This window comes from Scyliorhinus torazame, chromosome 8 (assembly GCF_047496885.1).
Source record: "Scyliorhinus torazame isolate Kashiwa2021f chromosome 8, sScyTor2.1, whole genome shotgun sequence".
Classification (NCBI taxonomy): domain Eukaryota; kingdom Metazoa; phylum Chordata; class Chondrichthyes; order Carcharhiniformes; family Scyliorhinidae; genus Scyliorhinus; species Scyliorhinus torazame.
The window spans coordinates 238,749,184-238,776,204 of NC_092714.1; the positions used below are offsets into that span (position 1 = coordinate 238,749,184).

The 27,021-nt window shown below is 46.3% G+C and overlaps 1 protein-coding gene and 1 pseudogene across 2 annotated transcripts in view; one reads left to right on the forward strand and one right to left on the reverse strand.

The window, feature by feature from the left end:
* The first annotated feature begins 9,322 nt into the window (after positions 1-9,322).
* acss2 (acyl-CoA synthetase short chain family member 2) overlaps positions 9,323-27,021 on the forward strand; it is a 100,881-nt gene continuing 83,182 nt past the window's right edge. For both annotated transcript variants that reach the window (XM_072514997.1, XM_072515000.1), the window contains exons 1-2: positions 9,323-9,564; positions 10,096-10,291. In XM_072514997.1, the coding sequence (XP_072371098.1) occupies positions 9,435-9,564; positions 10,096-10,291 (326 nt within the window). In that variant the 5' untranslated portion in view covers positions 9,323-9,434. The remainder of the gene's footprint in view (positions 9,565-10,095; positions 10,292-27,021) is intronic.
* On the reverse strand, positions 13,112-13,317 carry LOC140428992 (U2 spliceosomal RNA; annotated as a pseudogene).

The following is a 27,021-nucleotide window of genomic DNA, read 5'->3' on the forward strand; positions in this document are numbered from 1 at the left end:
TCCTCCTCCAACCTCGGATACTCCAATCCGTTCAGGAACTCCCGCATCCTCTGATCCTCCCGCAGTGGCTCTGCATTTTACAAATTTTCATAAAACTCCTTATTAATCTGGTCCAGGGCCACTACCAATTTCCCCGTCCTATCTCACACCTGGACAATTTCCCTCGCCGCCGCCACCCTCTGAAGTTGGATTACCATACTCCTACTTCCCATACTCATAAATCCTTCCCCTCGCCCGCCTCCGGGCACCGCCTTCCCCATGGACAACCGATCAAAGCTAGCCTGAAGCTCCCTGCTTCTGTCCAAAAGTGCTGGATCTGCATCCCCCGCGAACCTCCTGTCCGCCTCCAACATCTCATCTATCAGCCTTTGCCACTCTTCCCTCTCTTTATCTACCTTGGCCTTAAACAATATCACCTCCTCCCACATTACCACCTTCAGGGTCTCCCATACCCCACCTACGATACTTCCCCTGTACGGTTAAAGCCCACGTACCCCTCAATCACCCTCCCGATCTCACAAAAACTTTGATCCCTCAGCAACCCCACGTCCATTCTTTATCTTGGTCTCTGTGCTATCCTCTTCTCCAGCACCATATCCACCCAATGTGGCACGTGATCCGAAATTGTATCGCCGAATACTCCGATCCCCTAACCCCAGCCAGCAGCGCCTTCCCTACTACAATAAACCTTGTGAACTGAGGAGAAAAACAAATGCTCCCGCTCCCTTGGGTGCAAGAACTTCCCCGGGTTCACCCCTCCCACTTCCCTCATTTCCACAATCTCTCCATGAATCTCTATACCTGTGCAATCTCATTTAGTCTGATGTTTCAGGGCACACTTTCTGTTTTTGCAAGTGTTGAGTTGTGGAACCTTCAGCCTTCCTTCAAAGGCCTTAAAATGTTTTCTTCAATTTTGCTTTCAAGCACCACCCTTATTCCTTTTAATAAGGAGATTTATGATGCGGGACAAAGGCACAACAGATCACCAGGTTCCTCAAGAGTACTTCATTCAGCCCCTCGGGAGTAGACCGTGCAACCCCTCGGCAGTAGATAGTCCAGCCCCTCGGGCATAGATTGTCCTGCCCCTCAGCAGTAGATCATCCAGCCCCTCGGGAGTAGGTCGTTCAGCCCCTCGGGAGTAGATTGTCCAACCCCTCGGGAGTAGGTCGTCCAAGCCTTGGGACTAGATCATCGAGTAGGTTGTCCAAGCCTTGGGACTAGATCATCCAGTACTTCGGAAGTAGGTCGCCCAGTCCCTTGGAAGTAGATAATTCAACTCTTGAAGTTTGTTCTGTCATTCAATTGAACCATGGCTGATCTTTATATTTTAACTAAATCTATTTGCTTTGATTTTGTAACTGTAAATAGCATTTGTCTCAGAAAAATGTAGCAATCCATGTTATGACATTTTCAATTGACTTAATTGAAAAACTTTTTGGGAGAGTTTGGGTGAAGTACTTCCTGACCTCACTTGCTCCATAAAGTGATGGGTCCCTGAAGTGTATTGTGGCCATGAGACCTAGACCATTAAATACATTGCATTAACCTTCCCACTAAAATCTGTTACAGGAGGCACCTCATTTCCCTATTTGGTACCTCAGGAGACAATTGAAGGAATAGCCAAACAAGACATCCCATTGTAATATTTTCCCATTGTATGAAAGTAGTCATACTCCTGAAGAACAAAGTGCTAATGTTACATTTGCGTGCTTTACATTTTCGTGATAGTCCACCAGATTAAATAGTTTCTCATTCTCTAACCAAACCTGTGCACGGTAGCACAGTTGTTAACACTGTTACTTCATAGCGCCAGGGTCCCAGTTTCGATTCCCGGCTTGGGTCAGTCTGTGCGGAGTCGGCACATTCTCCCTGTGTCTGCGTGGGTTTCCTCCGGGTGCTCCGGTTTCCTCCCACAAGTCCCGAAAGACGTGCTGTTAGATAATTTGGACATTCTGTATTCTCCCTCAGTGTACCCAAACAGGTGCTGGAGTGTGGCGACTAAGGGCTTTCCACAGTTCATTGCAGTGTTAATGTAAGTCGACTTGTGACCGTAGAGATTATTATTATTATTATTATTAATCATTCCTTTAATTATTTTAAATGCCTCCGTTAGATCTCTTGTGCTCTTCTATATGAAATAAAGTAAATACCTGTTCTCATAATTTAACCCGTTTATCTCTAAGTATCATCCTGGCAAATTCACCCATTCCCTCTCCATGTCTGGTTAAGTACTTGTCTCTGTTCAATCCTTTAGATATTCCTGTTGTATTTTTCAATAGGCCAGAAATATGACTTGGATCTGCCTTAGTTGTAAAAATATAATTGGTTCACTAACATCTTTCAGTAAAGTCTGGCCCACATGTAACTCCAATAACTTGGTTCATTCTTAGACCCTCTGGACAACTAGTGATGGGCAATAAACATAGTTTAACAAGTGCCCCACAAATAACAAAACAAATGTTAAAACAATTGATTGATTTGTTGTGGATGCACTGGTTAGTCTAACCTGAACTTTCAGGTTTTTTTCCACCTTGAAGTCTAAAAGGAGCATGACATGGCTGTCCAATTTCACAAGAGTGCTGCAGACAAAAGTCCAGGGAGTCACCCATGGAACCATCTCCCTCTTCCTCCTCTATCACCACCTGCTCCTGTCCCAGTTCCTTCATTGAACTGCTCCCACTTTCATTGATACAAAACAGTAAAATGCTGGAATGACTTACAGGTCAGAAAACAAACGGAGACAGAATCAGAGTTAATAGGCAGAGTTTGGGGTCAGGACTCCAACATCAGGATCAAATGTGGACTCCCAACGAATCATTATGTGGGGGACAGTCATTCAACAATGATTTTTCCTGAATTGGTCAATTAGTTGCCAGAGGGTATGCTGGCTTTGAATTTGGGGGTGCTGGGCTCTCAAAGCTGGAGGTTCAGTCGCAGGCTCTACAATTCTGAATCTGCAAGCCTGTCATTTCACGTAAGAGAGGTAGTGCCTTCTCAGAAGCTTTTAATTGAAAAATGGGTACAGCTATGGGACCACTGAACTCTTTCTCCCCCCCCCCCCCCCCCAACATAAGGCTGCCTTTGGCCAATTAGGCGGGGGGCTCAAGGCCTGCCTGGAATCCTGTCCCCACCAGCCACCCAACACATCGGCTGCCAAGAGGCCACCAGGCAGATTATTTTTGCCAATACCATTGAACATTTCAGCTCGCCTCTGATAATTGAACTTTAATTTACCTGAATTGGCTACCTATCACTTATTGGTGAGCTGTCCTTCCATCCCCAATTCCACCTCCAGGAAAATCCCTACAGTGCAGAGGGAGGTCATTCGGCCCATAGGGTCTGCACCGACCCTTCAAAAAGACACTCTTCCACTCACCTATCCCTGTAATCCCATAAGGTAACCTGCACATCCCTGGACACTAAGGGTCAATTTATCATGGCCAATCCACCTAATCCACACATCTTTGGACGGTGGGAGGAAACTGGACCACCAGGAGGAATCTCATGCAGACACAGGAAGAATGTGCAAACTTCACATAGACATTGAATGTGATTGAATCCAGGTCCCTGGCGCTGTGAGGCAGCAATGCTAACCACTGTCGCACCGTGCCTCCCCAAACATAATCGACCTGTCTGCTTTGTACTTGCCCTCACGAGCGGTGAAATTTCTGCCCAGTATTTCAGGCCAATGACCTTTTACCAGCACTATATACAGGTGCTTCAGAAAATCTCTAACTTCAATGAAAACTCAACAACCTGAAATGATAAATCTGTTTTCTCACTCCACAGATGCAGATTGACCTCCTAGAGCGTGGTAGCATTTGCTGCTTATTTAATTTCCATTTTCTAGAAGCCGCTGTGTATCCAACTGTTGTCCCTCATTAATACCTTGGCTTCTTTTGATTTTAAGGTCCCCTGACAGACTCCATGGCTGAAGCTGAATCAATTTGCTGCTGAGGACCCTCTCGTTGCTGAGGAAAGTGCTGATTGCAGGTTATTATTTGAAACAAGAGGGCGTAGCACTGGCGGAGGATCACGTAGCGAGCGCGGAACGAGACAAAGGGCACGCCGATTACGGCGCAGAATGGAACCATCCGGTAGACGAACCAGGAACGAGCGGGGAGCCACCTGCCGAAAAACCACAGCAGTTGCAGACCAGCCACCATCCGGAAGATGGATGCGGACATTGTCACCTGGAGCCAGAGCAGGGAGATCAGCTGCACGGGCGTCATGAGCCGCCTTGTGCTGTGCATGAGACAGTTGCATTTGTCGAAGGACCGGAACGTGGTCGAGGTTTGGGACATGAATGGACGGCACCGTCGTCCTCAGGGTGCGACCCATGAGCAGCTGGGCTGGCGACAGGCCAGTGGACATTGGGTGCGAGCGATAGGCCAGCAGGGCAAGGTAGAAGTCGGATCCCGCATCAGCAGCCTTGCAGAGGAGCCGTTTGACTATGTGGACACCCTTCTCTGCTTTGCCATTGGATTGGGGATACAGGGGACTGGATGTCACATGCACAAAGTTGTACCTCCTGGCAAAGTTGTACCATTCCTGGCTTGCGAAGCAGGGGCCATTGTCCGACATCACAGTGAGTGGGATGCCGTGACGAGCAAAAGTGTCCTTACAGGCACAGATGACTGCAGACGATGTGAGGCCGTGCAAACGTACCACCTCCGGGTAGTTTGAAAAATAGTCGACAATCAGAACATAGTCCCTGTCCAGCGCGTGGAACAGTTCGATGCCAACCTTGGACCAAGGGGATGTGACCAACTCATGGGGCTGTAGGGTCTCACGTGGTTGGGCCGGCTGGAATCGCTGACAGGTGGGGCAGTTGAGCACTGTGTTGGCGATGTCGTAATTGATGCCGGGCCAGTACACTGCCTCTCGGGCCCGTCGGCGGCACTTCTCCACGCCAAGATGGCCCTCGTGTAGCTGTTCCAAGACGAGCTGGCGCATGCTGTGCGGGATAACAATGCGGCCCAGCTTCAGGAGGACACCATCGACTACCACCAGATCATCTCTGATGTTGTAGAACTGCGGGCATTGGCCCTTGAGCCACTCTTCTGTTAGGTGGCGCATGACGCGCTGTAGCAGGGGGTCAGCCGCAGTCTCGCGGCGAATTTGGACGAGGCGTTCATCTGTGGCCGGTAGATTGGAGGCCACGAAGGCCACATGGGCGTCAACCTGGCAGACGAATCCCGCTGGGTCACACGGGGTGTTGACTGCCCTGGACAGAGCGTCGGCTATGCCCGGGGTGTATACGAGCTGAAAGTCGTATACTTTCGCTGGAGTTTGAGCAGAATGCGCTGGAGGCGAGGTGTCATGTCGTTCAAGTCTTTTTGTATTATATTGACCAGCGAGCGATGGTCGGTCTCGACGTTGAATTGGGGAAGGCCGTAAACTTAGTCATGAAATTTGACGACACCGGTCAACAGGCCCAGGCACTCATTTTCTATCTGGGCGTAGTGCTGTTCCGTGGGGGTCATGGCGCGTGACGCATATGCCACGGGGGCCCATGATGAAGCCTCATCGCGTTGCAGGAGCACTGCCCCGATGCCAGATTGGCTGGCACGGTCAAAATTTTTGTCTCTTTCACTGGATCAAAAAAGTCCAGTACCGGGGCCGTGGTAAGTTTGGTTTTAAGTTCTCTCCATTCGCGCTCGTGGGCAGGAAGCCATTGGTCGTCTTCCTGACCAGGTTCCTGAGAGCTGTGGTATGAGAGGCGAGGTTAGTGATGAACTTCCCTAGGAAGTTGACCATGCCCAGAAATCAGAGGACCGCCTTCACCCAACTGGGAGATGTGGTCCTCTAGGAACTTGAGTTCCGTCTTGCCGAAGGAGCAATTGGCTCTGTTGAGGCGTAGGCCCTGCTCCCGTATGCGTTTGAACACGCGCTGGAGGCGACTGATATGCTCCTGCGGGGTGGTGGAGCAAATGATTATGTCATCAACATAGACGCGAACACCTTCAATGCCTTCCATCATTTGTTCCATGATCCTGTGGAATACTTCTGACGCCGATATGATCCCAAACGGCATCCTGTTGTAACAATATCTGCCAAAAGGGGTATTAAAGGTACACAGTTTCCTGCTGGATCTGTCTAGTTGAATTTACCAGAATCCTTTCGAGGCGTCAAGTTTGGTGAAGAGCTTGGCCCGAGCCATCTCGCATGTGATCTCTTCACGCTTGGGGATTGGGTAATGCTCCCTCATTATGTTGCGATTCAGATCCTTTGGATCAATGCAGATTCTGAGCTCACCGGAAGGCTTCTTTACGCACACCATGGAACTGGCCCAGTCAGTTGGTTCCGTAACTCTGGAGATCACTCCTTGGTCTTGGAGGTCCTGCAGCTGCTGCTTGAGGTGGTCCTTAAAGGGTGCTGGGACTCTGCGAGGTGCATGCACCACAGGCGTGGCGTTCTATTTGAGTATGATCTTGTAAGTATATGGGAGCATGCCTATGCCTTCGAAGACGTTGCGGTGCTGGTCGATGATGGCGTTGAGTTGCGCTCTGAAGTCAGCATCCTGGAAGGCAGACGTGTCATCAGGAGAGAGTGAACTCTTTGAACGAGGTTTAGCAATTTGCACGCCTGTGCGCCAAGCAGAAAGTCCTTCGAGGAGCCCACGATCTCGAAAGGAAGGATGGCTTTTTGTGACTTGTGCGTCACTTCGAGTTGGCATGAGCCGGTAGCAGGGATGATGTTGCTTTGTAGTCCATTAGCTGGCAGGCCATTGGGAGAATGGTTGGTTTGACACGAAGGCTTTGGAAAACAGACCATGCCATGAGATTGGCGGAGGCACCAGTGTCCAGGCGGAATCGTATGTGGGACCGGTTGACCGTCAGGGTGGCACAACACTCATCGTCTGGATCGATGCTGTATACCGACAGCGGCTGGTGTCTTTGCTTCGGGGACAGCCTGTTTTTCGTTACAACACCGACTCAAAAAGGCGCCTTCGCGTCCTCGGTGTCACTGCTGTGTGGGAGGTCGGAATCGGACTCGGTGACCGTGGGTTGAATTGCCTGAACGTCCCTGCGAGGCAGGCTGAAGCGATATGAATTGGACGGCTGAGCTTCTCGACAGCAGGCAGCATAGTGGCCAAGTCTTCCACATCGTAGGCATTGTCGAGATTTTGCAGGGCATTGCCGCTTTAAATGGGCGGAGCCACAGTTGTTGCACGTTGTGACGTCAGCACGTTCTCTGCGCCACCGCACATGCGCGGTGCGGTCCTGCATGGTGCGCGCCTGCGCATTACGTTCCTCCATGTCACCATCCCCTCGTTTGGTGCGTACAAGCGCGGGAGTCCGCGAAAAGCGGGCGAAATGGCTGCCCTCATCCAGGCTGAGGCCCTGGAGGTGTTCAATCACTTGGACCCGTTCCGCCTCGTGGGGACCTTGCCACGCCGTTTCAGCCGCTTGTATATGAGAGTACCGACTGGTGGAATTTTCATATAGGACACAGGTCTCGATGGCGATCGCTAGGGTGAGTTGCTTTACTTTGAGGAGCTGCTGACGTAGGGGGTCCGACGGAACACCGAAAACGATCTGGTCGCGTATCATGGATCGGAGATGGGCCCGTAGCTGCAAGATTGCGCAAGGATGCGGAGGTGTGTTTCAAAGGATTGGAAAGGTTCGTCCTCACCCTGCAAACGCTGCTGGAACACGTAGCGTTCAAAACTTTCATTCACCTCTACGCTGCAGTGAGTGTCAAATTTGAGGAGAACCGTCTTGAACTTTGTCTTGTCTTCGTCATCTGCAAAGGTGAGAGCGTTGAAAATATGGATGGCATGGTCCCCGGTCGTGGAGAGAAGAGCAATCTTTCTGGTGTCCGAGGCGCCCTCCCTGTCCGTGGCTTCGAGGTAGAGCTGGAAGCGCTGTTTGAAAATCTTCCAGTTGGCCCCGAGGTTGCCTGCGATGCGGAGCGGTGGCGGTGGGCTGAAGTTGTCCATGTTGCAGAATGACGGAATGCTGGCGGAAGGCAGATCACTTGCAGGTAGGTCTAAGAAGTGTTAGTATGCAACCACACCTGGTATCATGATGTGTTGGGTGTTCTGGATCACATACAGGTCACCAACACTTGAAGTAGTGCAACATTATTTTATTAAAAGGTTAACTATTTAAACATACTTGAACTGTGAGTAAATACGATACCAGCTTTAACTAAAGACCTTTGCTTTGTCCTAACCAGTTGATGCACTCAGCACATGGTGAATGTCTGTGTTGCAGGCTGTGAGCTCTCTGCTCCTAGCTAGCTGCTACTCGAATGAGCAGGAACTCTGATGTCCCCTGTCTTTATAGTGCGTGTGCTCTCACTGGTGATCGGCTGCGGTGTTGTGTATGTTGATTGGTCCCACTGTGTGTCTGCACCATGATATGCTGGTATGACACCTGCTACAGTATAAATTCGATCCCATTTCCAGTTGAGTCATCCAGACTCGAAATGTTAGCTCCCTTCTCTGTGCCCAGATGCTGTATTTGTCGATACACTGTGTACTTCTTCGCATCCACTGTAACTATCCACTATTTTTTTGTCTACTGTGAGTGTACTGTGTACATTTCCTTGGCCCCTACATGTGACAATAAATCAATCAGTCAGACCCGCTGAGATTGCCCAGTATTTTCTGTTTTTGGGGCCGAAGGGCCTCTTGCTGTGCTGTATGGCTATAAGAATTCCCGGCTGCTGAGGATAAAGGCGCCCTCCCTGCCTGCCGAAGACTGTGGCTGAACTTGCTGAGCGATCTCGGGCTTGTCACCGGGAGGAGCACATTCCGGCCCCGGCCGCGTGCGTCGCGCTGGGATCTGATTGGCCGGGCGCTTGGACTCCCGTCGCACCATTGGCGGGAGCGGAAGAAAGGAAGCGGGCTCGGATTGGCCGAGCTGCAGGCAATGGCAGAGGGAGGAGGGGCGACTCGGCGGCGCTCGGGCTCGGACTCGGCGGAGCTGCAGCCAATGGCAGAGGGAGGAGGGGCGACTCGGCGGCGCTCGGGCTCGGCGGAGCTGCAGCCAATGGCAGAGGGAGGAGGGGCGACTCGGCGGCGCTCGGGCTCGGCGGAGCTGCAGCCAATGGCAGAGGGAGGAGGGGCGGCTCGGCGCAGCTGCAGCCAATGGCAGAGGGAGGAGGGGTGACTCGGCGCAGCTGCAGCCAATGGCAGAGGGAGGAGGGGCGGCTCGGCGCAGCTGCAGCCAATGGCAGAGGGAGGAGGGGCGGCTCGGCGCAGCTGCAGCCAATGGCAGAGGGAGGAGGGGCGGCTCGGCGCAGCTGCAGCCAATGGCAGAGGGAGGAGGGGCGGCTCGGCGGAGCTGCAGCCAATGGCAGAGGGAGGAGGGGCGACTCAGTGGCGCTCGGCTGGGAGTCTCCGCTCCCTTGTCTGCCGCTCGTGCCTGTCTCCCTCGTCCGTCTCTCTCAGCCCCGGGCTCGCCCTCTGTGTGGCAGCCACCATGATTCCCGACAAGGCACCTGTTGAAAAAGACCTTTATCACGCCGCCCCTGAAGTTGTGAACGGAGCTCATGTGCCGAATTTCCAGAAGTACAAGGAGCTATACCTGCAGTCCACCCAGAACCCGGAAGGTAGCCTGGGCGATAGTTAGCTTTCATGCAGACCTGCCTAACCTTTTCTTCCCTCTGCTACATTTTGTTGTGCTTGAAGAGTGTTGACTGTCTCATTTCCAGGAGGCCTGTTCAGGGCCTTCCAAGCACTGCCCCCCCCCCCCCGCTCTCTCTGTGAGGACCCTTTCGGAACTGTGTTAGATTTGCTTCCGCGTTCTGAGTCCGTGCTTGTGAGCCCTCGTTCTTTGCTACCTTCCAGCCCAAGCCGAGAGCAGCAAAGCAAGCCGTATCTTGGCAGAATTAATATTTGCACAAGCCAAAGTCAAAAATTGAACTCGTCCCTTTGATCAGAACTAATTACAGTATTAACGCAGACGTTCGTCCGCCCATTCTAGCACGAACACTTTCCAGAGGACATTATTTCACTTGTCCCTATAAGTTTAAAACGCCTCTCTGACCCATTGCATTAAGTTTCCTTGCAACTATTAGTTTCTTGTAGCTGGTATATTTCATGCATATATTTTAAGAGATTTTTTTTTTGTCTGCCTGCAGAGTTCTGGGGGAGAATTGCTAAAGAATACTACTGGAAGACCCCCCAAACTGGCAAATTCTTGGATTATAACTTTGATCTGACGAAAGGAAAAATTTACATCAAATGGATGGAAGGTGCCACCACCAACATTTGCTACAATCTCTTGGACAGGAATGTTCACCAGAAAAAACTGGGGGATAAAATTGCATTTTACTGGTAAGTGGCAAGTTTGCACCAAATTGAGAATTCAAAATAGTGAAATCAAAGCATTTTGTGATCTTGATGTTAGAATTCTGTTGAGCTTTCATATTTAACATTCAGGCTTTATACTCGATAAGAAGTCTTACAACACCAGGTTAAAGTCCAACAGGTGAAGCTCAGAAGGAGCAGTGTTCCAAAAGCTAGTGATTCGAAACAAACCTGTTGGACTTTAACCTGGTGTTGTAAGACTTCTTACTGTGCTCACCCCAGTCCAACACTAGCATCTCCACATCATTTATACTCTATGGTAATCTTAATTTTTGCTTTAGAGCTATGGAAGCTTACAGTACAGAAGGAGATGATTGAGTTCATTTTGTCTGTGGTGGCTCTTTGAGCAATTCAAAACTATTGTTCTATACCTTATTTTCCTCTCCATTAAATATTAGTTCCTTGAGACCCAATGTTGTCAGCATCAGCAACTCTCTCTGACAAATCGTTCCATGTTCTAACAGCTGTGTAAAAAAACATTTCTCAAGCTCCTATTCACTCTTAGTGGCAATTTCAAATCTATTCCTTGTCACTGACTCACTAAACTAAAGATAGTTTTATTTCACTTGCCCCAGCAAATTTAAATTGGCTCTTTGACCCATCACATCAAGTTTCCTTATAACTGTAGTTTCTTGTAGCTGGTATATTTATGTTATGAATTACTAAACAAATCACCATTTTTATTTTAATCATTATACACAAACCCCAAAGATATTCAAATGAATTAAAAAAACAGTTCAACCAATGTATAAAAGGTGAATTGATGAGCTTTATGATGCCTTTTTTGACACGGTGCTGTTGAAGTCCTATGCTATGGCTTAGCTTTTTATTCTGGCACGCTGAGTTTGATACAGGATTGTCATTGTGATTTTTGATTGATGCAATAATTTGTGGTAGTCTGAATTAGCCTTTTTTCAATATATACTGACTTTTTAAGAAAAATGTTTATGCTGTATCCAGTTCAAAGTTAGTTGGTGCAGGCCAGGTATTGCTTATTAGAATCCTGTAGACTTTTGTATATTCCTGGCTGTCAACATGGTAACAACTCTCATTTTTCACGAGTGCAGTTATGTACTGAATACGGATTGTGGAATGTGAGCTCAGTATAAGTAAACATCTGAACTCCTTCCTGCGGTTCTAAAAAAGAAAACCAACCTATGGATTATTTTAAAATGTGGGAAAGAAAGGAATTCACACCGTTTGCCTTTGGGGAGAGAGGTAGAGATGAGGAGCCCTCTGGACTGGGGAGCGGATACATCAAGCCCGAGGAGTGAGGCCTACACCTCATCTTCAGGGGAGAGGTGGTGAGGAGTGGATCTATGTGAGAAACACAGATTGTGAAGTGAATAAATTAAGCCTGAAGACCCAAGCCTACAGCATTTATCTTTTGGGAGAATGGTGAAAAGATCCAAGAGAGCTGTGAACTTGGGAGGGGGATAAAATGAAGTGACATCACATGAAAGTTGTAAGTTGTTTAGATGGTGCTTTTTGTTGCTTAGGGACCAAAACTAAACAATCAAGAGTTTATCAAACATCACAAAAATTAACTATTAATAGTAACAAATTAGTTGCTGGTGAATCTTGGCGTTTATTTTTAAGTAAGGTTTATTACCATTAGTACGCTGCACTAAGTATCAGTAAGACTTACTGTATTAGGAAGGTTTATTAAGAGTAAGATTTATTAACATTTATTAGTATTAGTAAGGGTAATTACCAGTAGTAAGATTTCTTAGCAGTAACCAGGTTGTTAATTAATAAATAGAGATATGGCAGGGCAGCTCCAACCTCAGGAGTGCACATCATGTGCTGTGTGGGAACTCCATGACGTTTCCCGTGTCTGGACAATCATTTATGCAGGAAGTGTCAGTTGCAGCTGCAAGTGAAAATTACGAGTGGCGTGAACAGAGTGGATAGTCAGAAGCTTTTTCCCAGGATGGAAAAGTCAATTACTGGGGGGGACATATGTTTAAGGTGCGAGGGACAAAGTTTCGAGGGATATGTGGGGGATGTTTTTTTTATACAAGAGCGCAGTGGATGCCTGGAGCTTTCTGCTGGAGGAGGTGGTAGAGGCAGGTACTGTAGTGACGTTTAAGGGGCGTCTTGACAAATACATGAATAGGATGAGAATAGAGGGGTACGGACCCCAGAAGTGTAGCGGTGCAGGCTTGGAGGGCAGAAGTGCCTGTTCCTGTGCTGTACTTTTCTTCTTTGCTTCAGGTTTCAGAACTTGAGGAGCAGCTGATATCACTGCAGTGCATTTACGAGGTTAAGAGCATGACAGATGTCAGGCAGAAAATCCAATTGAAAACCGAGGAAAGGTGAAAAGGAAAATGAGAAGCAAAGAGAGAGTCTGAAAAGAGACTGGCCGCCAACATAAAAGGAAATCCCAAAGTCTTCTATAGGCATACAAACAATAAAAAGTGGTAAAAGGAAGAATAGGGACGATTAGAGATATATAAAAAAAAGGGATTTACACATTGAAGAAGGGGCATAATGGATATTAGATTAATACGCTGTATCTGTTTACAAAGGAATAAGGTGCTAGCCAGGCCATGATGAAAGAGGAGGTAATTCAGCCACTAGAGCGTGTTTTAAAATTAACGAGGAGGAGTGATTTAGATAGGCTGTCTGTACTTAAAAGTTGATGAGGCACCAGGAAGGAACTTGAGGCATCCAAGGATACTGAGGGAAGTGAGAGTGGAAATTGTGGAGGCACTGGCCAAAATTTTACAATCTTCCTTGGACAATGTGGTGGTGCCAAAGGACTTTATACCCTTTATTTTATTTATTTATTACTTTTTCTGTGGTACAAAGCCAGGGCTCAGAGTGTGGACAGGGACAAACCCCCAATCCAGCTCGCTGCCCGCTCCAAAAACCAACCCAAACCCAAATTGAATCCAACTCACGGTCCCCACAAGAGAAACATACCAAATCTGAGCCAAAAGGCAGAGCAGATACTACACCTGATCTTAGCCAAAAGGCCGAGAAGCGATTTTATACCCCTTTATAAAGCTAAGCCCAGCAACTGTAGGCTAGTCAGTTTAACTTCTGTGGTGGTGAAACTTCTGGAAACAGTAATTCGGGACAAAATCAATATTCATGTGAACAAATCCAGATTAATTAAGAAAAGCCAGCATGAATTTCTTCAGGGAAAATAACGTTTAATTAACTAACTTGCTAAAGACATTTGAAGAGGTAACAGAGGGGGTTGATAAGGGCAATGCTTTAGATGCGTTATACATGGACTTCCAAAAGGCATTTGATACAGTACCACACGAGATGTGTGAGCAAAGCTATAGTTCCTGAAACAAAAGGAACACAGTGACATGGATAAGAATTTGGCTGAGTGACAAGAAACAGAGAGTCGTGGTTAGTAGAGGTTTTTCAGGCTGAAGGAAGATTTTTAGTGGAATTCCCCAGGGGCAAGTGTTGGGATCTTTGTCCTTCCTGATATGTATTGCTGACCTACACCTTGGTGTAATGAGCACAATTTGTTATGATGAACTTGTATCTAATACTAGTTCAGCCGGAATGTTGTGACCAGTTCTGGGAACCACAGTTCAGGATGGATGTGAAGGCATTGGGGAGAGTGCAGAAAAGATTCACGGAAATGGTTCCAGGAATTAGGAACTTGGGTTATTAGTAGCTTGGAGAAGTTGGGACTGTTTACCTTCATGAAAAGAAGGCTAAGAGGACGATTGATAGAGGTATTCAGAATCCTGAGGGTCTGAACAGGGTAGATAGAGATAAACTGTTCCCACTCATGAAAGGATTGAGAATGAGACGACGCAGATTTAAAGTTAGCAAAAGAATCAAAAACAACATAAGAAAAAGCTTTTCATGCAGCGAGTGATTAGGGTCTGGAATGCACTGCCTGGGAGTGTGGTGGAGGCAGATTCAATTGAAGCATTCAGAAGGAAGAATGTGCAGTGTTACAGAGAGAGTGACACTAAATGAATAGCTCATTCGAAGAGCTGCTGCTGACATGATGTGCCAAATGACCTCCTTAACAATTTGGTGATTCTGTGATGATATGTTTTTCTATCTTATTTGAAATATTTTAATTTTCTTTTTCCAGTAGAAATCATATTTGCATCTTTTTGTGGGTCTCTGGCCCTGACCTAATTAATTATACATCCTGGGGTTTGCGCTTTATTCTGTGGCTGGGCAGGCCTGGTGGCGTGTAGTCTGCTGTCCAATCTGGGCTCCATATTGAAAAGTAGTCCAACATCAAGGATCCACTAATGAAGAAAGAAAGTGGACCCCTTGAGAAGGAGGAAGAATCTCCAGGAACATTGAGGCTGGAAGGTGGACTCCCTCCAAGACACCAAATCTGAAAGGTCCACCTGCAGATGCTCGCGCCCCACCGCAATGGTGTTCCGGGGCCCAGGAGTATCAGTAGCCTCCATTGAACTCTGGAGCCTGCCCCAGGCATTGTCAGCGAGTCTCAAAATCTGCACACCATGTCCTTTAAACATGCATGTTTTCCCGCTGACACTGCAGAGAATTGGGCCTTCTTCTGCATCCCATTAACCTCCAGAGGGTTTTCCGATCCGCCATGGTGGGCATCAACGGACGATTCCACGTGAAATTCATGGCGACATTAAACCGATTTTTGGCTCTCCCACCGAATCCCCCCCTGCCAATATGCCATTGAACCCACCGGTGGGGGCATTGCTAATTGTGTGCATATCTTTTGAAGGGAATAGTTTGCCTTGCTTCAACTCATTCCTAATGATGTAGTAGTGAAATGATTGAAGGGAGGCACAACCATAAAGCAAGATGGCTGGATAGCCTGCTCGCCACCAAGATCTCCCAGTCCTGACAAACATAAATGTGTGGCATGTCCCACCATGGCTGCGCCACCAAATCCCCCAAGCCTGCATGAATTTGTTCTTTTTACAACCATCCACTTTTTGAGACCTCTGTTTTCATTTCAGAACTTCACACTTTGATACGAGTGATTCTCCAGCTCAGTTGGATTAATTCTGATTGGGAGAATAAACGGTCCAAATTGATTGATTGAACGTAGTTCAGGAACATTTACTGCTGGTACAGTGGCTGGGACTTTCTGGCCCCGCTGGGGCCAGTTCCCCTGCGGTGGATGGGACAAGCCATTCAAATGTCTGTTGACTGGGAGGGTCTAGAAGATCCAGCTGGTGGGAGGGGTGGAAAATCCTACCTAGTGTCACAAAAGCGGCAACCTCGGGACTGGGCCCAGGCAGGAATTTGGATCTTGCTGCTTTCTGGGTCGGGCAGCAAATCAAAACCACATTCTTATTTTCTTAGCATCGACATGTACCCTGTCTTTGGCAGCCAGCTGAGAATGGAATGACTGAATTAGCATGTACAGGTCAAAAACCTGAGAGCTACAATTTCACCGATTGCCACAGCAGTCAGCTGGATTTGAGGTCCTTTACCGATATAAAGGAAGCCGTACCAAGTATCCAAACCATGTAACCATCCTAAATGTGGTCTGCTTTTAGCCTTTGTTGTCAAAAGTGAAAATGTGCTATTTTCTGTATCCTTAACTCGAATAGGGAAGTGAAATGTAATTGGAGCAAATGTAAGCCAGGAGAAGAAACTGGAATTGATTGGAATGAAACTAAGGCGATAGGAACAAAGTTGGAACTGATCAAATTGTTAAAACCTGTAAAGAATCGAGAAGCAACCCAGAGTAACCAGTAATTTGTATTTATCAGATAGCCATTTGCCTTGACTTAAAAACAGCAAACACTGGAAAAACATAGCAGGCCAGGCCACACCTGTAAAGTAGGAAACATAGGGTTAATATTTCAGGCAAATTACCTTTCTTAAGAGCTGGAAGATATCACGTGGACAGCCCATAAGGAGCTATGGAACCAGGGAATTCGGTAATTTAATCACCCCCTACGCTCCATGCAGTTGCAGGCCACTCCTTTTTTCTCCTCATGACTCCTTGTGGAAATCAGAATAAAGACAAATTCCTCCAGGTTCGATTTAAGGAAATTTATTTACACCAATATATTTGCGGAGAGTGTTCCAGCTGCAAAAGCCAAGGCACTGCACTGTGAGATTCGATTGAAGACAGCATGTTTTTATAATCTGACGTAACCCAACATGTTTTATATTAAATAGACCTGATTAAATACGTAGTACGTATGTTCTTGCCCTTGACTTTGTTATCTTTCAGAGGACAATGTATTTTCATAATAAGGCTGAAACCAGAATATTTCAGCAGTATTTCATTTATGTTAATTTCCCGTCCACAATTTCCTCCTTGTTCCTTTTAGTAAATTATTGTGTCCTCCGTAGAGAAGGGTGGTTTACAATGGCAATTATAATCCAGAATACAATCCTCTGTCCCAACGATCCTAACCACCCAAAGCCAATGTCCCATCCCTCATTTTCTTGTAATCTTGTCACCTCTCTACGAACATGATCCACCAGATTATCAATTTTTCTGAGTTATCAGGGATGTATATGCAACAGTCACTTCCAATCATGGCACAAGTGCCTCCCTTTTCAGCTAACCAGAAATCAAGGGCCGTTCTATTTTATTCCACAATCCTCATCCTAACCTTTTCTACTTCAAATTTCCAGCACGACCTGTGTTTTGCTTTCCAATTTACAGCTATTAGCGTTGCTGTTGTTTGGCAAGGAAGTATCTGAGATGCATCACTGTTTCATTTTTGTTTTTAGATAATGAAGTTGGTCAAACTAATCACTGCCATTGGTGTTTGCCAAACACCAGCACCACACACTCTTAAATTTGTTGGTCCTTCACAGGTCAAGTGATAGACGACACCGTTTGTTCAGTGCTATTGAAACCCACCTACCAGATGACTACTGAACACTAGGTCTTATCCCTTTATCTGTTTTACACCCTTCAATTCATCTTTATGGGTACAAACCGATGGTAGAATTGATCATTATTAACCAGACGGGCATTAAGCAAACCAGATCTGTAAAGACTTTTGTGTGGATCAGAAATGTTGTCACATCTGAGATTGGAGCATATTGGTGAGTGTTGTTTGTCAAGGTGCAGAATACTGTATGCATTAACTATACAAGGTTGCTAATGGTGTCAACTTGGCTTCTCGGTGTCACCTGGTAGGCAGGTGCTTGGTCATGGGGCAATACAAGCAAACATTAAACCTTGGGGGAGGAGGGGGTAGTGATTGTGGGGTTGTGAATGTGTCCCCTGTGCCTGATGAAAATTCATGTTAAAATTTCTGCTTCTCATTCCTATTTGTGATTTTACAGATAATCACATTCTTACATTAGCAAGAATAGCTGCTTTTTAATAAAACAATATTACTATAATTCTTCTGGTCTGCTTACTGTTCTCCTAACACAGTGTAGATATATTATAGAGCTTTGTTTGATGCTTTAGCGTACTGTGAATTTACCAGAGACTTAATAAAAGTGGTAGTGAGGTCTAGCTTTGTTTTGAATGGTTGATTTTCTGATACATCTTTCCACGATGTCAAGTCTGCAATTTGTTAATACTGACATTTGTAGACGATGATTGATTTTCTGGTGCATCTTTCCACAACGTCCAGTCGTCTGCAATTTGTTAATACTGACATTTGTAGATGGTGAAAGATCCATGAGCAAAAGTAATTAAGTTGATGTTGTGCAGAGTATTCAAAATTTTATTTTCTAAAGTAAATTCAATTGGGTCGAAGGAAAAGCATCCTGATTGATGACTGGTCGCGTGAAGGGTACTTACAGAGATTAAGTTTTTAAAGTGTGGCTGTACATTTCATACGCTTTACGTATTGGGTCAAATGGCATGTTTGAAAAATTGATGGATTTTGTTTAACTTGTTGGTGGGATGTGGGCGTCACCAACAAGGTCAGCATTTGTTGCCAAACATTTCTTGCCCTTGAGAAGGTGGTGGCGAGTCGCCGCCTTGGATTGCTGCAGTCCATGTGATATCGGTACACACACTCGCATACAAGGGAGTTCCAGGATTATGACCCAGGGACAGTGAAGGAATGTTGATATATTTCTAAGTCAGATGGTGCATAACCGTTGCAGGTGATGTTGTTTCCATACACCTGCTGTACTTCTCCTTCTAAGTATGGGGGTCATGGTTTTAGAAGGTGCTGACAAAGAACCTTGGAAAGTTGCTGCAGTACTTCTTGCAGATGATACACATTGAAGCCATAGTTTGCTGGTGGTGGAGGGTGCCCAGTCAAGTGGTCTGCTTTGTCCTGGATGGTGTCAAGCATTTTAAGTGTTATTGTAGCTCTCATCCAAGCAAATGGAGTGTGATTTATCACATTTTTGATGTGTGTCTTGTAGATAGAGAATCAGGATGCAGTTAGTTGCCGCAGAGTATCCAGCCTCTGACAAGTATTTGTGGCCACATTCTTAATTTGCCTGGTCCAATTAAGCTCTTGTCATTGGTGACTCTCTGGATCTTGACGTGAAGGGATCAGAGATGATAATCCGGAGATGGTTAAATTCTCTTTTGTTGAAGGTGGTCATTGCCAGCCACTTGTCGTGTGAATGTTACTTGCTACTGATCAGCCCATGCCTGAATGTTGTCGAAGTCCTGGCTTTTGTAGTTACATTGTATATGTTGTGTTGCCCTATTATGTATTTTCTTTTATTCCCTTTCCTTCTCATGTACTTAATGATCTGTTGAGCTGCTTGCAGAAAAATACTTTTCACTGTACCTCGGTACATGTGACAATAAACCAATCCAATCCAATGGGGGCACAGACTGCTTCGTTATCTGAGAAACTGCAAATGGAACTGAACACCGTACGATCGTCAACAAATTTCCCACTTCTGACTTTATAATGGAGGACAAACTATTGACAAAGCAATGGAAGATAGTTGGACAGAGGACATTGCCCTATGAACAGCTGCAGTGATGTCCTGGAACTGAGACAATTACGCTCGCAGGACTGCAACCGTCTTTTTTTGCACTCGTCATGACTCCAGCCAGTCAAGAGTTGTCCTCTGATTACTTTGAATTTTACTAAGGCTCCTTGATACCATACTTGGTCAAGTGCTTAGCCACTAGAGAGCTGAAAGCATGTTCACCAATTGTAAACAGTTAAAATCAGGAAAGTGCAAGATATCCAAATTGGAACATGGCAGAGTTTCATAAATTTGTGGGACTGGAGGAGGTTATAGAAGTATTGGGCAGAATTTTCTAGGTCTGGCCACAGCGGGTGGGATAGTGGCCACAGCGGGTGGGATAGTGGCCACAGCGGGTGGGATAGTGGCCACAGCGGGTGGGATAGTGGCCACAGCGGGTGGGATAGTGGCCACAGCGGGTGGGATAGTGGCCACAGCGGGTGGGATAGTGGCCACAGCGGGTGGGATAGTGGCCACAGCGGGTGGGATAGTGGCCACAGCGGGTGTGGGGGGGACAGACTATGTTTAAGCAGGAGCTTAAAAAGTAATTTCCTGCCGGTGTAAAATGAATCCAGCGTGTTTTACCCCTACCCACCACGGTGGGTTGCAATTCCCTCAAAAGGCTGGCGGAAAGCTGTTTTGCATCCTGTTATTGGGATGCAGATGAAGGGCCGACTGGAATCAAGTTGCCGCCCCCCTCCCCCACTGCCCCAAATGTGTCGCCAATGGGAGATCACTCCGATCCAGAACATGTGAGGACCAAAGTGGTACGTACATATCAGGGCGTTCATGAAAAAGGCGTTGGCTGCCTCTGAAGTTTGGGATGGCGGCCTCCAGTGAACGTGGATCCTGGAACGCACAACAGTGGGTAGGAGGAGCATCTGTCATCAGATCTTCCAGTTGGTATCTTCGAGGAAGGTACATCTTCCAGCCTCAGTATTCCTGGAGATTCACCATCTTCCTTCAGGAGGTCCATCCTCTTCCTTAAATGGTGCGTTTCTGATGTCCGGATGCCTTTTAAAAATGATGTTCAGAGATGGCAGGGCGGGAGCCATCCAGCCTGTCCCACCAGGCAAATTGTTGCCCCCCCCCCCCCCACACACACACACACACCATATGCGTATTTAATGAGACTGGGATCACGTGATATGGTGTGAATGCCCAGTAGCCTCTGTAGTGGGAAACACTCCCCGTTCCCGCCCCTGCCGCAGGAATAGTACCGGAATGGAAATTAACCTATTGAAACAATTAGAATTGACACCTCAGCATCTTAATTTTTTCAGGCACAGTGATCAAGAATTACTGGAATTCTGCTGGTGATGGATTATTGCATTTTGATTAATTGATATATTTATTGTCACATGTACCGAAGTACAGTGAAAAGTATTTTTCTGCGGCCAATGGAACATACTATGTAGTACGTACATAGACAAAAGAATAATCAACAGAGTACATTGACAGTGGTGCATCAACAAATAGTGATTGGTTACAGTGCGGAACAAGGCCAAACGAGCAGAATAGGGCGTCGTGAATAATGTTCTTACAGGGAACAGATCAGTCCAAGGGAGAGTGGTTGAGGAGTCTAGTAACTGGGGAAGAAGCTGTTCCTATGTCTTGATGTGCAGGTCTTCAGACTTCTGTATCCTCTGCCTGATGGAATAGTCTGGAAGAGGGCAAAGCCTGGGTGTGAGGGGTCTCTGTCAATGCTGTCTGCCTTTCTGAGGCAGCGGGAGGTGTATATAGAATCAATGGGAGGATGGCAAGCTTGTGTGCTGCGTTGGGCTGAGGTCACCACATTTGTAGTTTCTTGCGATCTTGGGCCGAGCAGTTGCCATACCAAGCTGTTATGCAGCCGGATAGGATGCTCTCTATAGCGCATCTGTAGAAGTTTGTGAGTCGATGCAGATATGCCAATTTTTTTTAGCTTCCGTAGGAAGTAGAGATGTTGTTGGGCTTTCTTGACTGTCGCATCAACGTGAGTGAATCAGGACAGACTGTTGGTGATGGTGATCCCCAGGAACGTAAAGCTATCGTCCATCTCTACTTCGGAGTCATTGATGTAGACGAGGGTGGATGTCGTGCTAGGCTTCCTGAAGTCGATGATCAGTTCCTTGGTCTTTCCAACATTTAGAGAGAGGTTGTTTTCGGTACACCATGCAACCAAGTGATCTATCTCCCTTCTGTAGTCTGATTCGTTGTTGTTTGAGATACGACCCACCACAATCGTATCATCTGAAAACTTTTAGATTGAATTGAAGTTGAATCTCGCCACACAGTCGTGTGTGTACAGGGAGTACAGTAGAAAACTGAGCAGACATCCTTGCGGTGCCCCGGTGTTGAGGACTATTGTGGAGGAGGTGTTGTTGCCTATCTTGACAGATTGCTGTCTGTTGGTGAGAAAGTCAAGGATCCAGCTGCACAGGGAGGGGTCAAGTCTAAGGTTGCAGCGTTTGGTTATTAGTCTTGTTGGGATAATGGTTTTGAAGATGGAGCTGAAGTCTAATAACAGCAGTTTGACGTAGGTGTCCTTGTTGTCGAGATGTTCGAGAGTTGATTGTAGGGCCAGAGAGATAGCATCTGCTGTGGACCTGTTGCGGCAATAGACTAACTGCAATGGATCGAGACTGTCTCGGAGCCTGGCGTTGATCCGTCTCATGACTAGCCGCTCGAAGCATTTCATGATAACAGACGTCAGGGCCACTGGTCGGTAGTCGTTGAGGCACGCTACCTTGGTCTTCTTTGGTACTGGTATTATGATGGTCTTCTTGAAGCAGGTAGGGACCTCGGAGTGGAGAAGTGAGGTGTTGAAGATACCTGCGAATACACTCGCGAGGTGGTCAGCACAGGCTCTTGAGTGCTTGCCCAGGGACTCCGTTGGGGACCGTCGCTTTCCGCGGGTTTACTTTCAAGAAGGCTCTTGCCTCCGAGGCTGCAACAGTGAGTATGGGGAGTCCAAAGCTGTTGTGTCGGGTGGCACTGATGTATTAGCTGACTGTTCAAAGTGAGCATAGAACTTGTTTGCAAAGGAACCATCGTCCTGATTATTTTGATTGAAACATTTGATGTTAAAAGTGCCACTAAATGATTTCTCTACTAATGCTTTTCTGAAGCACGTAATATTGTAGAGAGACCATGCCTACGAAGTTATTCCTGATGCTTGGATCTCTCCTAGACTAGTAGCAGTTTGAAGCTAAATTGGCTGTGAAACAATAATTGTCTTTGGGAAGATCCATTTTCATCTCTAAATATCCGAATCCAGCCTCTTTTGGGCTTCAACTTCTATTTGACCAGTGCTCTCTTGAAACCTTCCCTCGATACTCCATACTAAATAAATACTATTGAACTCCGCACCTTCATCTAATTTTGGCACAAACAACTTAGTACATAACTTGTTATATGACTACAACATGTCATATTTATATTGCACCATTAATATGGTAGGGGGTCATTATTTATTGATATGGATTTCTTAAAGGACTTGCTGACTCAATAAGTGGTTTATCAGTTAGCTTTCAACTATTGTTAACCTGAAATAATGAGCTGGTTTTAAATCTGACATCACAATTATCAAAGGTCAAAACAGTAAGTTTGACTAAATTTGTTATCCCTCAAACGCACATGATGCAGAATGATCATGGCTGCCTGAATTGTTATGGTGACTTGCTTGCCATCATTGGAAATCCATTGCAAACTGGTTTGCCTCACGCTGGTATTGATCATCGCATACTACTTCGGAACTGTATTCATTTTAGTTTCAGCAATTCCAGTCTTTCTGTACTCGGAAATGACCAGGACTGAGCCAGATCAGTGCTAACTGTGACCCAGTCTAAGGAATACCCCAGATCCACTCCTTATGCTTTTACTGTCACTTCCATCTGTATTTTATCTTCCTGTTATGTCCTTGAGTAAGATTATGAGTTGCGTTTGCTGAATTAATATTTGGTATTTTTCTCTCCTGTGCAGTTGCTCTCTCTCTCTTCGCTCTCTCTCCAAAAAGATAATTAATTGGATAGATTTTGAGGTTACTGTCTTTGAACCACTTGGATTAGCAATAAACTACCTCTCAAACTCTCTTGTGTCCTGACTAAATTAATCTGCAGATCTAATCAAATGACAGTGTTTGCTTAGGGAGGAATTAATTTTAATCCATTACTTTCATTTTCTTAAGGAGGATTTAATATTAATGCTCTGCTTTCATTTAGCATTAATACTTTGGCAAAGCAACAAGAGTCAAAAGTTTTTGATTCAATTGAATGATAATGGGACAGCCTGATGCCTGTGCATGCACATGTGTCATTCAAAAGGGGAAAGATCACTACATTTTGAGAAATAGCAGTTCTATTTCAATTTCAACCTAATATTTTGTCTGCTGTGCTGGTTCTGTTCTGAGTGGCGAACAAAAAGATGACCTGCACTTTTAACTTTCGATGGGGGTTTGTTTCTTATAAATTTAGAGGACCCAATTTTTTTTTTTCAATTAAGGGGCAATTTAGCATGGCCAATTCACCTACCCTGCACGTCTTTTTGGGTTGTGGGGCTGAGACCCACTCAGACACTGGGAGAATGTGCAAACTCCACACACAGTAACCAGGGGCCGGGATCGAACCTGGGCCCTCGGCGCCGTGAGACAGAGGTGCTAACCACTGCGCCACTGTGCTGCCCTTTTCTATGGGGTTTTTGCACTGGAAGTTCCTGTCAGCCAACGTGATCTTGCTGCATTTACCCCCTCAACTGGACACAAGTCTGGTAATTAATGGGGTAAGTATCAAGTGAATTGTAACACTTAGCTGCTTTTTTTTTTAAGGGGATGCCACAACGTGCTGCTGCTTCACGCCAGACTCGTCTCATCTTTTTAGTACAAGTAGAACTGTAGGGACCGAATTAAATTGGTGTAAATACATGGAGCAATTTCACTTGATATTATTTAATGGCATCTGTTGGTTTTAAAATGTATTGAGTTATCTTCAATTGTTGTAATGGAGCTAGCATCAAATTGTGTTTGGCTGTGGCTTGCACCCAGGATTTCAGATTGGGTGGTTTTTGTAAACTTAGGACCACTTTTAGTTTATCTTTGGCACCAAATTTATAATGCACCAATAGAAACTACTTGCACTGAATCCACACTGGGGAACATGGTATCACCTTAATAGAAAATTGAGCATGTTCTGCAGTGATATTTCTGCTTTATTTTCTTCCTAAAGATCACATCGCCTGCTGGTCGTAGAAAAAAATATCTTAAATTTGTGTGTAGTCTTTCACGTGTTCAGGGTTGCCTGAAGCACATTTATGAAGATGTGAAATAGCATTCATAAGCAGGTGCGATGGTATTGGGTTGCAGACTTGCAACAAGAGAGAGTGCTTGAAGGCCGGGTTGCATTATGAAGAGAGGGAGATTTTGAGAGTGTCATTGATCAGAATCACAGCTTCATAGTTAAAGGATTAATCCAATTATTGCAGCACTCTAATGTGATAAAAATGTTGGACTGACATTGATGGGCAGCACAGTGGTTAGCACTGTGGCTTCACAGCGCCAGGGTCCCAGGTTCGATTCCCCGCTGGGTCACTGTCTGTGCGGAATCTGCACGTTCTCACCGTGTCTGCATGGGTTTCCTCCGGGTGCTCTGGTTTCCTCCCACAGACGTGTGGGTTAGGTGGATTGGCCATGATATATTGCCCTTCGTGACCAAAAAGGTTAGAAGGGGTTATTGGGTTACGGGGAGAGTGTGGAAGTGAGGGCTTAAGTGGGTCGGTGCAGACTCGATGGGCTGAATGGCCTCCTTCTGCACTATGTTCTATGACAGTGCAAAAAGAAGCCTGCTCTTTCATCCAGGACAGGGTGATTTCGGGTGTATGGGTCGGAGAGGGCAAGGTTTTGGCGATATACCAGGAGATGAAAGAAGAGGGGGAGGCTTTGGTAGAGGAGCTGAAGGGCAAGTGGGAGGAGGAGTTGGGGGAGGAGATTGAAGAGGGTCTATGGGCGGATGCCCTGAGTAGGGTTAATTCCTCTTCCTCATGTGCCAGGCTCAGCCTGATACAGTTTAAGGTTGTTCACCGAGCGCATATGACGGGGGCGAGGCTGAGTAGGTTCTTTGGGGTGGAGGACAGATGTGGGAGGTGCTCGGGAAGCCCGGCGAATCACGTCCACATGTTTTGGTCATGCCCGGCACTGGAAGGGTTCTGGAGGGGTTTTGCGAGGACTATGCCCAAGGTGGTGAAACTCCAGGTCAAACCAAGTTGGGGTCTGGCATTATTTGTGGTGGCGGACGAGCCGGGAGTGCAGGAGGCTAAAGAGGCCGGCATTCTGGCCTTTGCGTCCCTGGTAGCCCGGCGGAGGATCTTGCTATTATGGAAGGACGCGAAGCCCCCCAGTGTGGAAGCCTGGATAAATGACATGGCAGGGTTCATTAAGCTAGAGAGGATAAAGTTTGCCCTGAGAGGGTCTGCGCAGGGGTTCTTCAGGCGGTGGCAACCGTTCCTTGACTATCTCGCGGAGCGCTAGAAGGAGCTCGGTCAGCAGCAGCAGCAACCCAGGGAGGGGGGGGTGGGGGAGATATTTGGGTGGGTGGGGGAGGTTTTTTTTCCCGGTAGTATTTGTACAAACATAGGAGAGAGTTAATATGTGCGGGAGAAACCCATTGTATAAGTTCTGTACTGTGTTTGCTTGCTATGTTTTGTTTTGCTCTTTTGTCTTTTTCTTTTCTGTTACGGGGGGGCGGGGGGGGGGGGTGGTTTAACTGGTTGAAAATTTTTATCAGTTTCTTTAGCACTATGGAGCAACACTATCAATCTGGCAGTCACAAACACAAATTTGAATGCGACGCAGGACGATGAAGCTAGATAAAAAGACCGTTTGTGATTCGAAGTATTGAACAGTGCACAAACTGCACATTCGTCCTCATCCAAAAGTATGGGTGAATTATCTGATGACTTAGACTTGCCGAGATACCACATCACCTGAAACAGTTGAACAGGAAGCGGACTCTGAAATGACAATGGAGCTACAAGATATTGCTGATTCTTTTGTTGAAGTGAGGGAAGAAACCTACCCTGAAGACAGTGCCTTATGGCCAAAATCTGTTCCACTGGGTATGATGGAATAAGTCATACTAAATAAACCAGAAAACATGGATAATGTGGAAAATTTGAGCAGTTTGTTGATGGCTGGAAGCAGATCCTCATAAGTCCCAATTTCTTTACTTTTTAATTTTGTGTACCCAATTCATTTTTTCAAATTAAGGGGCAATTTGATGTGGCCAATCCACCTAGCCTGCACATTTTTGGGTTGTGGGGGCGAAACCCACGCAAACACGTGGAGAATGTTCAAACTCCGCACGGACAGTGACCCAGAGCCGGGAGCGAACCTGGGACCTCGGCGCCGTGAGGCAGCAGTGCTAACCACTGCACCACCATGCTGCCCCCATAAGTCCCAATTTCTGAGGGTGAAGTGAAATGGGATGACGGAAATTAGAAATTAGTTGATTTTTTTTTTCTTCCCTAGAAACCTAAGACGGTCTACTGTTTTGTTGCAAATTATTTCCTGACCCTTTACCTGATGAAGGAGCTGCGCTCCAAAAGCTAGTGAATCCAAACAAACCTGTTGGACTTTAACCTGGTGTTGTTAAACTTCTATGTAGATAATCCTACCAGAGATGAGGAGATGCTAGACCCAATCCTAGGAGATGAAGCCGACACGTGGTCGAAGTGTCAATGGATGAGTGTTTTGGGGATAATAACCATAATTCTATAAGTTTTGAAGTCCATATTAGGAGGGATAAGGAAAGTCCAGAAATTAAGTTGGGGGAAGGCTGATGATTTGAATATCATTAGACAGGATCTGG